At 39.0% G+C, this 16,333-nt stretch overlaps 2 protein-coding genes and 1 non-coding gene across 6 annotated transcripts in view; all 3 read left to right on the top strand.

The window, feature by feature from the left end:
- Window positions 1-487: 487 nt before the first annotated feature.
- LOC132141049 (NACHT, LRR and PYD domains-containing protein 12-like) overlaps window positions 488-16,333 on the top strand; it is a 59,704-nt gene continuing 43,858 nt past the window's right edge. For 2 of the 3 annotated variants that reach the window (XM_059550209.1, XM_059550218.1), the window contains exons 1-6: window positions 488-618; window positions 1,293-2,155; window positions 3,172-3,297; window positions 4,786-6,723; window positions 7,600-7,773; window positions 8,697-8,870. In XM_059550209.1, coding sequence (XP_059406192.1) covers window positions 1,389-2,155; window positions 3,172-3,297; window positions 4,786-6,723; window positions 7,600-7,773; window positions 8,697-8,870 — 3,179 coding nt within the window. In that variant the 5' untranslated portion in view covers window positions 488-618; window positions 1,293-1,388. The remainder of the gene's footprint in view (window positions 619-1,292; window positions 2,156-3,171; window positions 3,298-4,785; window positions 6,724-7,599; window positions 7,774-8,696; window positions 8,871-16,333) is intronic. The other variant, XM_059550227.1, reaches the window with a different exon arrangement.
- The window catches only part of LOC132141086 (NACHT, LRR and PYD domains-containing protein 3-like), a 174,726-nt gene continuing 158,944 nt past the window's right edge, over window positions 552-16,333 (top strand). For both annotated transcript variants that reach the window (XM_059550301.1, XM_059550318.1), the window contains exon 1: window positions 552-618. The gene's annotated coding sequence lies outside the window, so the exon portion shown is untranslated. The remainder of the gene's footprint in view (window positions 619-16,333) is intronic.
- trnav-aac (transfer RNA valine (anticodon AAC)) lies at window positions 11,858-11,930 on the top strand. Its single transcript has one exon. It is a non-coding gene; the product is annotated as a tRNA-Val (tRNA).

Genomic DNA, 16,333 nt, shown 5'->3' on the forward strand with positions numbered 1-16,333 from the left:
TACAAAAATGACTGTCCAAACTATAATTCAGAAATGTTCAATACTGTAATTTTTGGTTTCACAATGAGGATCTTCAACTTCAATTTCACTGGAGAATGATACATAAGAAATAACCCTTTTGTCAGCAAACACAAAACAAATAACAACCATATGCCAAACAGATAAATCCTCAGCATTACTGCGAACAAAATGAATGCAGATTTTTTACTGAGCTGAGTGACCCCAGTGGTAAAGCCTCAAATTGATATATTAATACCGTTAAATGTGTTTCACTTCATTTTAATTATTTTCATCTCAGTTTTAAGGAGTGTTGAACTTTGCCATTATTTTTTTTTTCCTCTGGACATCTCTCTCTCTCTCTCTCTCTCTCTCTCTCTCTCTCTCTCTCTCTCTCTCTCTCTCTCTCTCTCTCTCTCTCTCTCTCTCTCTCTCTGAATGCGTTCTCCTTCTATTCTGTTGTTGTTTCACACTCCAGTCCAGTCGGTGGCAGCAATAAATCAGTTGGTTTGTAAACAGCACCAGAAGAAGAAGGTCAAAGTGAAAGTAAAATATTTCACATCGGATGACCAGACGCCATCTCGTAGGATTCAAAACCAGAAAATACCTTCACACGTTACGGTAAGTTTTATAACGTTTCATAACTGCAATATCAATATAATTTGCGCCTAAACAAATATGTCACATAAGGTAGGCCTACATGCGGAGGTGCATTAACACACAGGATTCAACGGCCTGAAGCCCACGGGCCTAACGTTACACTGAAGACCTACGTAAATTATATTTTACATACATTTTATGTAAATTGTAATTTTAATTATAAATTATATTATATTTTTCGAATAATTATTTGTATATATGGAAGAGCGCATCAGTGAAAGCAATATTCTACAAACACACAGTCGTAAATTTTCAGGACTCGCAACATTTTCTGCGACGCTCTGTTGTGTGAAAGAAACCGGAAAACGAGTTTTCTGTAACAACATACAGTTTGAGTTCAGCTACTTACTGTACAAATGCGTGGATTAAGTTTTAAGTATATATTATATATATATATACATATATATATATATATATATATATATAAGTATATAATGATTTAAGTATAGGTATATCATGATGTCACATTATAACTGACATATGTTATGTATAATTTTTAAATTTGTATTTATTTATTACGAAGAAACTGCAGAGTTACATGTTAGCTAGAGAAAAAAAAATCCTGTAATCCTGAAAAATGTTTTTTTATTTTAGTGGATCCAAATTCATTGTATGTTCTCTGACTCCACATACAGGCCTGAAATCAAGTCTCATCTAGCAAGAAAAGAAGCTGAAAAGCCTGCAAAATTTGTGTGTATGAAGAGATAAAGGAGGAGAAACCTGTCTGTGAAATGAGTGTCTATGAGGAGAAAGAGCAGGAGTCTTCTATTGACGCTCAGAGAGCAGGGTCTCCAGGATTCAGCTGTGTGTCTATGAAGAGTAACAACTCCATGATTCTGCCCCCTGAACTTAGAGATGTTGATGCTCAGAGAGCAGGGTCTCCAGGATTCAGCTGTGTGTCTATGAAGAGTAACAACTCCATGTATCTGCCCCCTCTTCTCAGTGATGTTGACGCTCAGAGAGCAGGGTCTCCAGGATTCAGCTGTGTGTCTATGAAGAGTAACAACTCCATGAATCTGCCCCCTGAACTTAGAGATGTTGACGCTCAGAGAGCAGCTTCAGGATTCAGCTGTGTGTCTATGAAGAGTAACAACTCCATGAATCTGCCCCCTGAACTTAGAGATGTTGACGCTCAGAGAGCAGCTTCAGGATTCAGCTGTGTGTCTATGAAGAGTAACAACTCCATGTATCTGCCCCCTGAACTTAGAGATGTTGACGCTCAGAGAGCAGCTTCAGGATTCAGCTGTGTGTCTATGAAGAGTAACAACTCCATGAATCTGCCCCCTGAACTTAGAGATGTTGACGCTCAGAGAGCAGCTTCAGGATTCAGCTGTGTGTCTATGAAGAGTAACAACTCCATGAATCTGCCCCCTGAACTTAGAGATGTTGACGCTCAGAGAGCAGCTTCAGGATTCAGCTGTGTGTCTATGAAGAGTAACAACTCCATGTATCTGCCCCCTGATCTCAGTGATGGACCTGCTGTGACCTCTGACCCTGGGTGAGTATCATCTAGTTCCTCAACTATCTTATCACTGAGTTTTAAGAATCTTAAAAACCTACCTTTCTTTCTTTGAGCAAACTTAAAACATCCACAAGATTTTTTTTTTTACCATTGAACAAATATAATTATCTTTGAACTCCAGCTGTTCACTCAACAAATAAATTTGTCATAATTTACTCACCCTCATGCTGTTCCAAACCCAAGACCTGATCTTCAAAACACTTACAGTATGAAGATATTTTTAAAGAAACTGAAAGTTTTCTGTCCCTCCATTGAAAGTCCACTCAAACAAGACTTTACATATCTAAAAAGGTCAAAGGACTTTTAATGGAGGTGAACTGTCCTTTAATGATTTGTGAGCAGCATTCACATAATACACATATCATGAAGATCTTTAGATGAACCTGATGAGAACAGCATCTAAAAACTCACACACACACCAGTAACATTTAGAAGTTCTGCACTCAGACTGACACTTGATAATGTACATTATTGTAAACCTTCATCTGTCTAGAAGTCTGAGCAGCTGTCATTATCTTTTAGACACTCATAACAAACCGCTCTTGTCTACTGGAAATATAGCTCACCAACTTTAAGGTCAAACAGAACAATATCTAGCCTTTTTTGTGGATCCCTTCAGTTTTTGAATGCTCGTTGTCCAACTTTACACAAACAACACAATTATCTTCTCACATATGATTTTATATTGATCAAACCCTTACGTGTGCTGTAAATTTACTCTAGGACTACACACTTTCAAAGTGTACTACAGTAAAGAAAAAGATGGTTAAGAAACAGATAAAGAATGACAATAATCTTAATATCTGGTTCATTAATTTAACAGGTTTATAAGGGTTGAAGTGTGTATTTTATTAAATAAATATGTCTATGACATTTGTTTTGTCTTTATAACTATATGTTATGCATATTCTAGTTTTGACAAATGTTAATTTAATTTGAGAAGACAGATAAACTACAGAGAAGTAATCTGAAATATGTCTGTATTTTCTCAGTATCATCAACAGGAATAGAAAGAGAGACACATCTCCAGTATCCAGCTCTGTGTCTATGAAGAGAAACAAATCCATTGGTCAGTCTCCTGATCTCAGTGATGAACCTGCTGTGACCTCTGACCCTGTGTGAGTATCATGTGTAACATGTTTTAGTCCCCTGAATTTAGTAATGACAATGTGCCATTTGAGTTTGTCTGAGTATAATCATGTAAGGTAGGACATTTAACACCAAGAGTGTGCAACAAAAGAGCTGAGTGTGCAAAAAAATAAAATGAAAAAATATTTATTTTCATAAATATTCATAAACTAATTTTTAACAAAAAGTGCATCAGAATAAATATAAATAATATAAATAGACTTAAAAAAAGAATTGTGCTATCTTTTTGTGCTTTATTTACTTTTCTGGTTACACTTTATTTTGTCCTTGTTTCAGTGTAATTACTGTATTACATTAAAATACTGAGTAATGTTAATTAACTGCATGTACTATATGGATAGGGGGGTTAGGATGAGGGTTTGGCTTAGGGTTGCATGTAAAAATGAAATACTTTATTGTTATTATGGGAGTAAGTACATGTAACGGGTAACAAGGACACCTTAAAATAAAGTGTTACCGATTTTCTCTATCAGGATTTAACCTGAGCGCTCAGATAACATTAATGTGTATAAATAATAAGCGGAACCTCTGTTTTACCAAGCAGAAGATAACTATTTAAGCAAGACAAAAAAGAACAATTAAATTACCATAATCCAGAAAAAAAAAGTTACAAACATCACCTACAAGTTTTGCATTTTATACACGGAGCAAGGTATTGATATTCATCAAAGACCGTGTCTTAATAGCAGGACATTAAATTTCAAATAAGTGGTTCTGTCGGTCTTCAGTGTACGTAGCAAAAGGTTCGTTGATGGCATGCAATGTAGATGAGGAGCCTTGTTCTCTTTACCATTGAAAACATATTGTTTTACCATGTGTACGGTATTCAACTGTTCAGTAATAATTTAAATACAATGCAAATCATTATTTGCCTTCAAATTATTGCTGGGCATTCGTAATCTATATATGAACATATGAAACTCTATTTGTAATGTCAGGAAAATAAACTGGCTGCAATAGACAGTGTAGTTAAGTCAATGATCGGAAGGAAGGAAGAGGGCAGAGTCGGATAGACTGCTGCTGGTGACTTTTATTTAACAAAAATAAACAAACAAAACATTGCACTACCAGCGCTCAAAATGGCACACTTTGTATAGAACAATTCACAACAGACAGTAGTCAGTCTCTCTCTCCTCTCCAGCTCATTCCCGGCCTTTTTATCTGGTCTCTCCATGCCAATCACTGGAACGAGAGACAGGTGTTCATCATTTGTAATTAACCCACTTACTCACCGCTCGTCTCCCAACTCTCTCTTGTGATGTCAGGAAAATAAACTGGCCGCAATAGACAGAAATTGTGTTACAATTACAAGGTGTCTATTAAATGAACACTTATGATATGTGGTTTGAAATAAGTTCATTTAATTTTGGATGCATTTAAATATTTTATCCATTTTGATAAAAGTATTTTCTGTTTGTTTTTGAGTGTCTCTGTTCTTCTAAATTTTTTTTTTTCAGTGCTGGGAGAGCTGACCAGATCAGACGTGTGTCCTGTCAGACCTTCACATCCTCCTACAGTCAGAACCACATCAGTCATCATGACACAGAAACAGATCTGCAGCTCGATTCTCATCAACCAGAGCATGATGATCTACAGAGAGTCAAAGACCAGCACAAAACCAGCATGAAGAACAAGTATGAGAGCTTATTTGAGGGAGTCAAACTACAAGAGAATCAAACCCTCCTGAACAGGATTTACACACAGCTGTACATCATAGAGGGAGAGAGTGAAGGAGTGAATGAAGAACATGAAGTGCTACAGATGGAGAAAAGTTACAGGACACTCCAAGACACTCCAATCAACTGCAACGACATCTTTAATCCTTTACCTGAACCAGGATATGAGGAGAAGAGAAGAGAGAAGAAAGACACAATAAAGACTGTTCTTACTAAAGGCATCGCTGGAATTGGAAAAACCGTCTCTGTGCAGAAGTTCATTCTGGACTGGGCCGAGGGAAAAGCCAATCAGGATGTAGATTTCATGTTTGTGCTTACATTTAGAGAGCTGAACTTGATTAAAGATCACCAGTACAGTCTTCACAGACTTCTGCTAGACTTTCATCCTGAACTTCAGGATCTGGACTCAAAGATTTATGATGAATGTAAAGTTGTGTTCATCTTTGATGGTCTGGATGAAAGCAGAATTACACTGATGTTTTCAGACGGTCAGAAAGTTTCTGATGTGACTGAGATTTCATCAGTGGGTCTGTTGATGTCAAACCTCCTGAGAGGAGATCTGCTTCCCTCTGCTCTCATCTGGATCACCACCAGACCAGCAGCAGCCAATCAGATCCCCTCTAACTACATCAACCGTGTGACAGAGATTCAGGGATTCAATGACCCTCAGAAGGAGGAATATTTCAGGAAGAGAATCAGTGACGAGCATCAAGCCAGCAGAATCATCTCACACATCAGAACAGCAAGAAGCCTCCACATCATGTGTCACATACCCGTCTTCTGCTGGATCTCATCCACTGTGCTTCAAAACATCCTGAAACAAGATCTCAGTGCAGAAATCCCTCAAACTCTGACTGAAATGTACATCTACTTCCTGCTCATTCAAACAAAGATGAGGAACCAGAAGTATGAAGAGAGAGATCCAGAGAAACTCCTGCAGTCCAACAGAGAAGTGATTGTGAAACTTGCTGAACTGGCTTTCAATCAGCTGATGAAGGGCAATGTGATGTTTTATGAGGAGGACCTGAGAGAGAGCGGTATAGACGTCACTGACGCCTCAGTGTATTCTGGGATCTGCACTGAGATCTTTAGAGAGGAATCTGTGATTTATCAGAGGAAGGTTTACAGCTTTGTACATCTGAGCTTTCAGGAGTTTTTTGCAGCACTGTATGTGTTTTTCTGCTATTTACACAAGAACAGTGAGGTTCTGAAAATGTTCCTGACAGGAAAGAACAGAACTCAGTGTGAGAATATTCCTCTGGACGTGTTTCTGAAGGAAGCAGTGAATAAAGCCTTGAAGAGTAAAAATGGACACCTGGATCTTTTCCTTCGGTTTCTTCATGGCGTCTCACTGGAGTCCAATCAGAGACTCTTACAGGAAGTACTGATACACACTGAGAACAACCCAGAAAACATCAAGAAAATAACCCAAAACCTCAAACGAGGTCAGAAAAACAACGTCAGTCCTGAACGATGGATGAATCTGACACACTGCTTGATTGAGATGAAGGATAACTCTGTTATTAAAGAAATGCAGGCATTTTTAAACTCTAAAACAAAAAGAAAAAAGCTCTCTCTTGCACAATGCTCAACTTTGGCAAACATGATCCTGATGTCAGAGGAGGTGCTGGATGAGTTTGATATTAAACAGTACAATATCAACGCTAGAGAGGGTCGATGGAGACTGTTACCTGCTGTGAGGAACTGCAGAAAAGCTCTGTAAGTGTGAAAAAATGAACATAATTATATTTAATATAAGATTCAACATAAGTTGTGATGGAACTTTGATGTGTTTAATTATTTTATTTATTGTTATTTTACTTTTTTCTCACAAGCATAAATGTTTATCACAACACTGAGTGATGTTTTCATTCTCAAGCAATCAATGCTATTGTTTTTTTTTTTTTTTTGTAGAATGTAAAAAAAAAATATGCTTCATTCTTTTTCAACTTAATCAGTAAATGTAGTCCAAATCTGTGGCAGTTGTTTAGGTGATTTAAGTCAATATAGTTGGTTTATGTAATAAAGTAACTCATCATTATCAACTCCAGTCCTGGAGGGCCAGTGTCCTGCTGAGTTTAGCTCTAAACCTGACCAAAAACTCTCAAATAATCCCAATGTTTATATTTACAAATATACAGCTATGATATACATAATGTAATTTTAATTATTTCATGAACTTGTTTTAATTTTTGGACTTTTTTTTTTTTTTTTGGAACAGATCAGAGAGTGAATGATCTTATATCAGAGAGTGAATGATCTTATATATCTTATAGTGAGTGAACTAACATGATCTTATATGGTAAAGTTTGTTAACTATGACAGTGTTTCGCAAACTTGCCCTGTGTACCCCAGCAATGCACATTCTGGATGTCTCCCTCATCCAGCACATCTGATTTAACTCATCAGCTCATTAGTAGAGACTCCAAGACCTGAATTGAATTGTGGTGTGACTGATGAGGAGGCATCCAAAATGTGAAATGACGGTGGTCCCCAGGACAGGTTTTAAAGCATTGAACTAAGCAAGTCTTTAAAATATTTCAGTCTGGTGGGGACATCAGCATGCCTTTTAAACAGAGTCCTTGCTGTTTTCAGTTTGGCAGGGTGTAATCTCACTGATCAGCACTGTGAAATTGTGGCTTCAGCTCTACAATCATCAAACTCCCCCCTGAGAGAGCTGGACCTGAGTAACAATCATCTGCAGGATCCAGGAGGAAAACTGCTCGCTGCTGGACTGAAGAGTCCAAACTGTCAACTCGGCATACTCAGGTTTTTGTTTCACACTGATTAATTGTGTGATTTTTAATAATTAAAGACACCCTATTGAAGTGTATCTGTGAAGGACGCAGACTGTCAAACATGCACAACTATTAGCAAATCATAGTAGTGGGCATTTACTTCTACAATCTACAATGAGTCTACAATCCTCCACACCTATTCAAACAGAGCGTTCTGATGAGGGGGGTCAAAAACAGGACAGAAAATAGTTACTTCCAAATTATTATGGTATTTTATGTAAAAATGTTGAACCCCTTTAAAACTTTCAAACAATGCCTTGTCACTGTAAAGTTTCTCATCAAAATGTACTCATTTAGTTTCATTTTATTTATCCTACTCATCCTTGGATAGTTTTAAATGCATACTGAAATATTCCAAAAATATGCTAATTAGATTTTGTTGGGTTACAAAATAGTGACACAAGGTTCCCAGGAATTCAAGCAGTTTTTCCCCAATTTCCAAATGCAAAGTTTTTCATGTTGTAGATTAGAAAATTACCTTGTTAACAAAAATCTCAAGCCAATTAATTTATTCACATATTCATTGAAGTAAACATAATACAGTGAATAGTTCAGAGCATTTCCCGATTAAATTCCTTCATAACATAACATAGACCTCAGCATCCAACCAAAACATATGTATTGTGATGAGTCAGCTGCCTCCTCCCTGATTATCATTGGCACCACGTCCTAATTACACGTATACATATATATATATATATATATATATATATATATATATATATATATATCTTGCTTTTATTTAAATTTTAACTCACTTGGTACACATTTGTCCCCAAAATAAGGTTAAGTAGGTACAAACACACACATTCCTACTGCTGTTAAAAAATGGCAGAAATAAGAACTAAAGCATCTCTAAAATTAAGCACAGTAACATTATTATTGTTGTTGTAGATTATCTGACTGTTTGGTGAAAGAGGAAGGTTGTGCTGCTCTGACGTCAGCTCTGAGTTCAAACCTTTCACACCTGAGAGAGCTGGACCTGAGTAACAATCATCTGCAGGATTCAGGAGTGAAGCTGCTTGCTGCTGGACTGAAGAGTCCGAACTGTCAACTCAACATACTGAGGTTTGTGTTTCACACTGATTAATTTTGTGATTTAAAAAATTACAGATGCACTGTCAAGCAAGTTTATGAGGAAAATATTTTGGGAAATCAGTTTTTCCATTTATTAGCCTACTACAAATCTACCAGCTCTCTACAGTTGGATCAAAAACATTTAGGCAGAAAGTGAAATTGTTTATATTCTGCACCGTTTTATTATATATATATATATATATATATATATATATATATATATATATATATATATATATATATATATATATATATATATACTCCAGCACTGAACTGACCCTCGTTTGCGAGGCAATTCGGTGTAATAGGTTAGCACAAAGTAGGGCTGTGCAAAAAAATCTAATTCGATTTTCATGCGCATCTCCTCAATAAAGGCGCTCCTGTAATTAGTAGTATATCTCCAGCATGTGCGTTCAGATCTGGGTTGGCAAGTTTTCATAACAAAACCTGCCCAATTGCTTCTCAAAACTAGTCCAATCGCGTTTTATTCCGGGTGATAAAAATACAAGTTTTTGGCCGGGTTTCCTTGGTAAAATGCAGATTTTAGGGGCTAAATATCACGTTGTTGGGATTGGGGTCGCTTCGACCCGTGGACATGAAAATAAACCGCAGACTTGGCAACAATGGTTGGCATTTGTCTGTCTGAGGGTTGAAGCGACCCCCCCAATAACGTGATATTTAATCCCTAAAATGCAAATTTTACCAAGGCAATCCTGCCAAAACACGTATATTTTAACCCCGGGATGCAATTTTTATCGGGGAACCTCCAGGAAACGCGATTGGTCTAGCTTTGTACTAGTTTTTAGAAAGCAACTGGGCAGGATTTGTTGTGAAACCTGGCAACCCTGATCTGAACGCACGTGCTAGAGATAAACTACTAATTACAGGAGCGCCTTTACTGATGAAAAGCGCATGCACAGCCCTAGAACAAAGTATAGGACTTTCCTTTTTTTAGAATAGAGACTCCTATGTTTGTTGGTGCATCCAAACACAGAACACTTTTAATGGCTCTTTGGTGCTGACATTGTATCTCCAGCAGTTACAGCAAGAGAACCGTAATGGCGAACCGCAGCTTCTCACTCAGGTCTTTTTTTATATGCTAATAGTGTCATAAATGGGCGTAGGGCTGTCGCGGTTAAGAAATTTCCCCTGCGGTTATTATGGGTGGCTCAATAGCGTGATATGCGGTATTACCGCCGTTTTTTTTTTTTTACATACCTAATTTATCCTGATTTTGCTGCATACAAAGCTCTATCGTTGAGTTATGTAGCATATATTGTTGCTTTTTTAACTGACAAGTGAGACACGTTTTAAAACATTTTGTTTATCATTTGTGTTTTTTTTTTTTTTTTTTAAGAAATCAAAGAGTTCTAACATGTATTACACGTATTTGTGTGCGACTTTGGACAGCAGCGGAAATCTAGACTGATTATCGCGTCACCACTGGCCCACCAGGACAGTGGATTCGCGTTTGGAGTCGATGCACTTCTCGTTGTATTTTACAGATTTCGCAAAGGCTGATTTCAGCTACTCCTAACTCTCGGCCGGTCTCCGCTGTTCTTTTTGATGTTGCTCCGCGACCTGATGCTTGAGGGGGCAGCTGCGCTGGATGACAGGGGACACTCTGTCAAACACCTCATAAAAGTGATTCTTGCATTCTATGGCACCTTTAAGGCAGTTCTGAAGCCAAAAGGGACTCCAACCTGGTATTAGCAAGGTGTACCTAACAAAATGGCCAGTGAGTGTATATTTTCTATATATATATATATATATGCTAAATATTTGAAACTCTAAAGAATGTATGGATTAATAAAACGTCCTCACGATTAAACTCAAGTTCTCTCATTATCAACAAAATGCACATGATGTAAAAAATAGCTTCATTAATTGACAACTTAAGTGATTTTGAAGGGATAAGAAAACAGTAATGTTATTACCTTAATGCTGGAAAGACCTTTATATTATTATTTTATTATTATTTTTTGTTAATACTATCCCATCATGCATCTAACCATCCATTCTACTCTATATTTCCATCTCGGTATGCTGCTGGTTTAGTTTTTTTTTTTTTTTTAGTTTTTAGTTGTTTGTTTTTAGTTTTTTTTTTATATATAACTTATAATACTGAATTCAGGAATAGCCTTGTAAGAGGAAAAAGTTTAGGGCTGGTCCGAATACTATTTTTTGAGCTTCGAAGCTTCGGTAGTAATGAATATCGACGATTCTAAGCTTCGAAAGGAGGGGCTGAACATATGTTTATCTCTAATAAAGGCAGGAATGTGTCTGTATGTCCGTTTGCATTTTTATTATTTCGAGAACCGTTCATCCAATCGACTTCACAAGGGAGTGCAGTGTCGCATTTGGTGCAATATAGATGGACACGCGAGACGCGACACATTCAGAATGAATAAACTTTTAGTAAACTACAGTCAGAACAGCGCGAGCGGGAAGCGGCGCACCTCACGCGGGCAGGGCTTATGCTCCAAGAACGGACACTGCACTAGTGATATAAAATGCACACACACACATGTCTGTTAAATTAAGCAATACTTTTAAGGTAGTCTAATATTTTTCTGACTAACAAATTGGCACAGTAAGGGTAGATTTAAATAGAGAATGGGCAACTACGTCATCGCGCAGTAGCGGCGGCCATCTTTTAGGACACGGCTGTGGTATAGTGAATAGTTCGTACATAGTGCCTTTTTTTTTGACATGTTGTCATTTCTTGAAATTATATTTGTTATATACTGTTATATTTGCACTACATTGTTACTGTGCAGGTCCTGTTATAATTACTTTTTTACTTACCATATTTACTTCAACATTGCACTAAGTTCAAGTTGTTATTTATTTTACCTGTTATATTTGCACTACATTGTTACTGTGCAGGTCCTGTTATAAGTGCCTGTTATTTATTTTACCTGTTATATTTGCACTATATTGTTACTGTGCAAGTCCTGTTATAACTCCTGTGGGGAGTTTCTGTAGTGTAGTGGTCATCACGTTCGCCTAACACGCGAAAGGTCCTCGGTTCATAACCGAGCAGAAACAGCTGCTTCCCTTTGATGAAAAGTATGAACCCTTTTGGGGTGGTGTTGGCGCAGTGGATAAGACACACGTCTTTGGCGTGAGAGACCCGGGTTTGAATCCACTGTGAGACACCAATGTGTCCCTGAGCAAGACACTTAACCCCTAGTTGCTCCAGAGGCGTGCAACCTCTGACATGTATAGCAATTGTAAGTCGCTTTGGATAAAAGCGTCTGCTAAATGAATAAATGTAAATGTAAATGTAAATTACTTATTTACTTACCATATTTACTTCAGCATTGCACTAAGTTCATGTTATGTGACACAAATAAAAAGATTTAGAATTGACATAGTTTTCCATCATTTATTCCATCATTTATAATAATAATAGTAATAATACATTTTATTTGTGGGTGCCTTTCATAGCACTCAAGGACACCTTACAGATTAAGACAGTTAGAATACATTTCAAGGAGGCAATACAATAAAAAAACAAGACAATGTGAAGAATAAGATAAAATTGAATAGAGAAAAAAGAAGCAGTTAAACATGAAGCTGTTTAAAGGTGAAGTTATGTGGGGTAGGCTAAATAACTCTATTAACTTTAATAACACATGGTTAACTTTAACACATGGTATGCAACATATGCAGTTCATAAGGTTTATGGCATGTTTTATGGTTTCATGACAACACTAGGGCACATATTGGTCAAGGCACAGCACACAGAGGGTGAGAAAATTGCAACCTCCACCCTCATCTCTTCCTGGATCGAGCTTCAGGTGTTCTGCCATCGCTGCATCAGTCTCAGAGACTCTAACTCTTCACAGCATCTGAGGAAAGAGAATATATTTATTTTTAAAATAAATAAAATAAAAAATTTGAGATAAATGACATGCACTTATTTTCAAAATATCTTTATGGTCTACAGCTAAAAAAATAAATAAATAAAAAACCTTGGAACAAAATGAATGAATCATGAATGAAACATTAGAAAAAGGTAATCAACATGCATTAGATTCTATTTTTATTGAATAAAAGATGTTGTGTTTTAATGTGTTGCCGTTGAGAAACACCCTTAACTGGATGTGTAACTTTGAGAAAGTGAACAGGACATTTCTGATAAGACAGGAGGGCTGTGATGTCCCCTGAATAATTAATTAAAGCGTACCAATAAAAATTTCATCAATATAAGTAACTTTTAGCCTACTAACGTTAGCGAATTTTAGCCATACTCAGTGAATTTCAGTTGACAACGTGGGCATCATTTCTCTCGGTTCCTTCATGTCAAATGAGTAAAACTCAAGCACGTTAATCAAATAATACAAAATGTACTTACCCAACAGTAGATTTTATATAATATATATCGATACATCTCCCTCCTCGAGTCCTCTTCGAGTCCTCTCCTCGTGTTTGCCTGCTCCGGAACTTCCGGAAAAAAGCGAGATCTCGCGAGATAATCTATCATATCACAGGATTTTGTAATATCACGAAATATATTACTGTTTCGTGTCTACATCTTGGCAGCACCGTTTTCGCAATTACATACAACTCAGACAGAAATGGTGACCGGATATATATCTGTTTTACATGTATATGCATAGATTCCATAAAAATAATAACAAATACATAATGGTTGAAATAATGACAAAATTGTAGCATGGCAATCACTTAACCACACTGGGCAGTTTGTCATTATAATTTATTTAAACAAGATAAAGTAAATATATTTACTTTGTATTAAAAAAAATTTTGTTCCTGCTAGTCTTGTTTGGAGTCTTTTCACAACCGTGACAAGACGTGTAAAAGACGTCAGTGGACGTCTATTTACAACCTCTTTAAAACCTCTTAAAAACTACTTGGTGCACTTAACTTAATTATTGCAGTATTAATCAAGGTGTAAGCACAGCTTTTGCATATTCCCCAAGGATTTCATAGAGGGTCACGATGGACGTGTAATGCACGTGTAAAAGATGTCAAATAGTGACGTCCGTTCACAAATGATTCACAACACAGGTAAATATTGAACTACAAGTAGCTAAAAGTCAAAGAAACAATTTTACATGCAACCCCATAGAACTATAGACATGTACAAACATATCTGAATGCATTTTTAGGAAATGTTCTGTGTTACATATTTCTACTGATTTATGCCATCCTACCGCGACTATTTTTGGCTGGGCACACGACGTCGCCGTCGGACCAATGTTTGCTGGGCTGCTGCAGCACGCCCATCAAAACAGCAAAACATGGAAGCCCAGTGTAGTACTTTACCTTCACATCATCCTCTTTAAAGAAATGCTCATCCATCTTCTTTTGGGAGAGCTCTTTCTTCAGTATCCTGTTCTCCTTCAGCAAGCGGTTAATTTCAGCACGCCTGTGGCTACAAAAACTGCATTCCTGCTGTTCTCTGTTGGTATCCTCCTGTGACCTCTGTGCAGCTTAATCTGGAGGTGCAGCTTCATCCTCCCGTGACCTCTGTGCATCTTCATCTGGAGGTGCAGCATCATCCACCTGTGACCTCTGTGCAGCTTCATCTGGAGGTGCAGCATCATCCACCTGTGACCCCTGTGCAGCCTGCTGTCTCTTCGTCCTCCGGTTAAAACACTGTGTGTGTGTGTTGTTTTGACTTCTGTGTGGCCAAGGTGTAATGATGGTACCCAGTCAGGATGACACTCCAGTATTTCATAGACTGGTTTTCCTGAAAAAACTAAACAGAATTTCTTAGTATGTGCTTGCAGTTGTCTGAATCCCTGCTCATCCAAATAACGTACTCGGTTACTAAATGTAACCTCGGTTCTCTCTAGAAGAGGGAACGAGTACTGCGTCTTAGCTAAGACGCTATGGGAAAAGTCTCTTTTCACAAAATACTGAAGCAAAAAATTATCCTTAATTTTGTATTTTTGTAAAGCGCATTTGCAGCAGTACACAGCCATAGATGAGACGACTCGTTCGCTCATTGGCTTGTTCTGCGGCAACTGCACAGCCTATCAAGCGCAGGCTGATGCAACATCAGACCAATAAGGGCGCTTCGCGCCCTTCTTGCCACTTCCCGCCGAAACGGGTGTGGCCCAACCTATAAAAGGAGCTCGAAAAGGCTGACTCACCTGATTTATTTCATCGCCGAAGCGAACCAGAGTGAATCCTGCGCACGGCAGAGAACGCAGTACTCGTTCGCTCTTCTAGAGAGAACCGAGGTTACGTTTAGTAACCGAGTGCGTTCTCTTACGAGAGCTCTCTCGTACTGCGTCTTAGCTAAGACGCTACGGGAACCCAATGCAAAACGCCGTGCGCGCAGGGATCACACACCAATAAACCTGAAGCAACGCCCAGGATTTACAGTGCACAGTCACCTGAGGGACTCACAGAAAGTCCAGGACAGAAAAGGGGGAAAGCCCTCCGTCCCATAACTAGCAGCATCCGTAGATGCGGCAATATGACATCACACAGCCGCGGCAAAGCCTGACCAATGTGGTCAAATGCGAGGTCCCACATAGGGACTGACGGAGGTCTGGGAGGATTCAGCCTCCTAGCTCCTCTGAGGAACCGGATGACCAAATCATTCCTTCCTATTGACTGACCGAGCGCTGTTTCAGAAAACGCTGCGATGGCCGCCACATAAACTTTGAGCGTGGATGGGGCTCTGCCCTTATCCAACAGCTCCTGTAGGAAGGAGAGAACCTCCGTCACCTCACAACTAAGGGGCGAATATCCTCGAGCTGTGCACCAGCTGGAGAACACCGACCACTTCGAGGCATACAGACGTCCTGTCGACGGAGCTCTAGCCTGAGTGATGGTATTCAGCACTCCCACTGCGAGATCAGCGGGTAACCGTTGAGCGCCCACACATGGAGGGACCACAACTCCGGTTGAGGGTGCCAAATCGAGCCCCTGGCCTGTAGAGACCATTCGCCCCTTAGGAACATTGCTTCTGGACAGCCTGTCTGGACCCAGATTCTGTAGCCCAGGCACATGCACTGCCCTCAGCGAACGCACGTTGCACTGAGCCCAAACCAGGAGGCGTTCCGCTAGCCTGTACAGGTTTCAGGACCCGAGACCGCCCTGGCGATTTATGTAGGACACCACAGACATGTTGCCCGAACGGACTAAGACGTGGTGATCCTTGATTTGGGGACAAAAGCGAATCAGCACGTTCTCCACTGCCAGCATTTCCAGACAGTTGATATGATGGAGCTTTTCCCGTTCTGACCATAGGCCAAAGGACGGTCTGCCCTCGAGCAGCGCTCCCCATCCCGAAGTGGAGGCGTCTGTCGACACCATCTTCACATTCAGGGAAGTCCCCAGGCCGTTCGCTGTCCAAGGTGCCAGAGCTGTGACACAGCTCTGATTGACCTTGAGATGCAGCTGGCCAGACGTCCACGCTCTGCGCGGCACCCGCGTCTTCAGCCAGAACTGCAGGGAGCGCATGC

Source organism: Carassius carassius, chromosome 1 (assembly GCF_963082965.1).
Source record: "Carassius carassius chromosome 1, fCarCar2.1, whole genome shotgun sequence".
Taxonomy (NCBI): domain Eukaryota; kingdom Metazoa; phylum Chordata; class Actinopteri; order Cypriniformes; family Cyprinidae; genus Carassius; species Carassius carassius.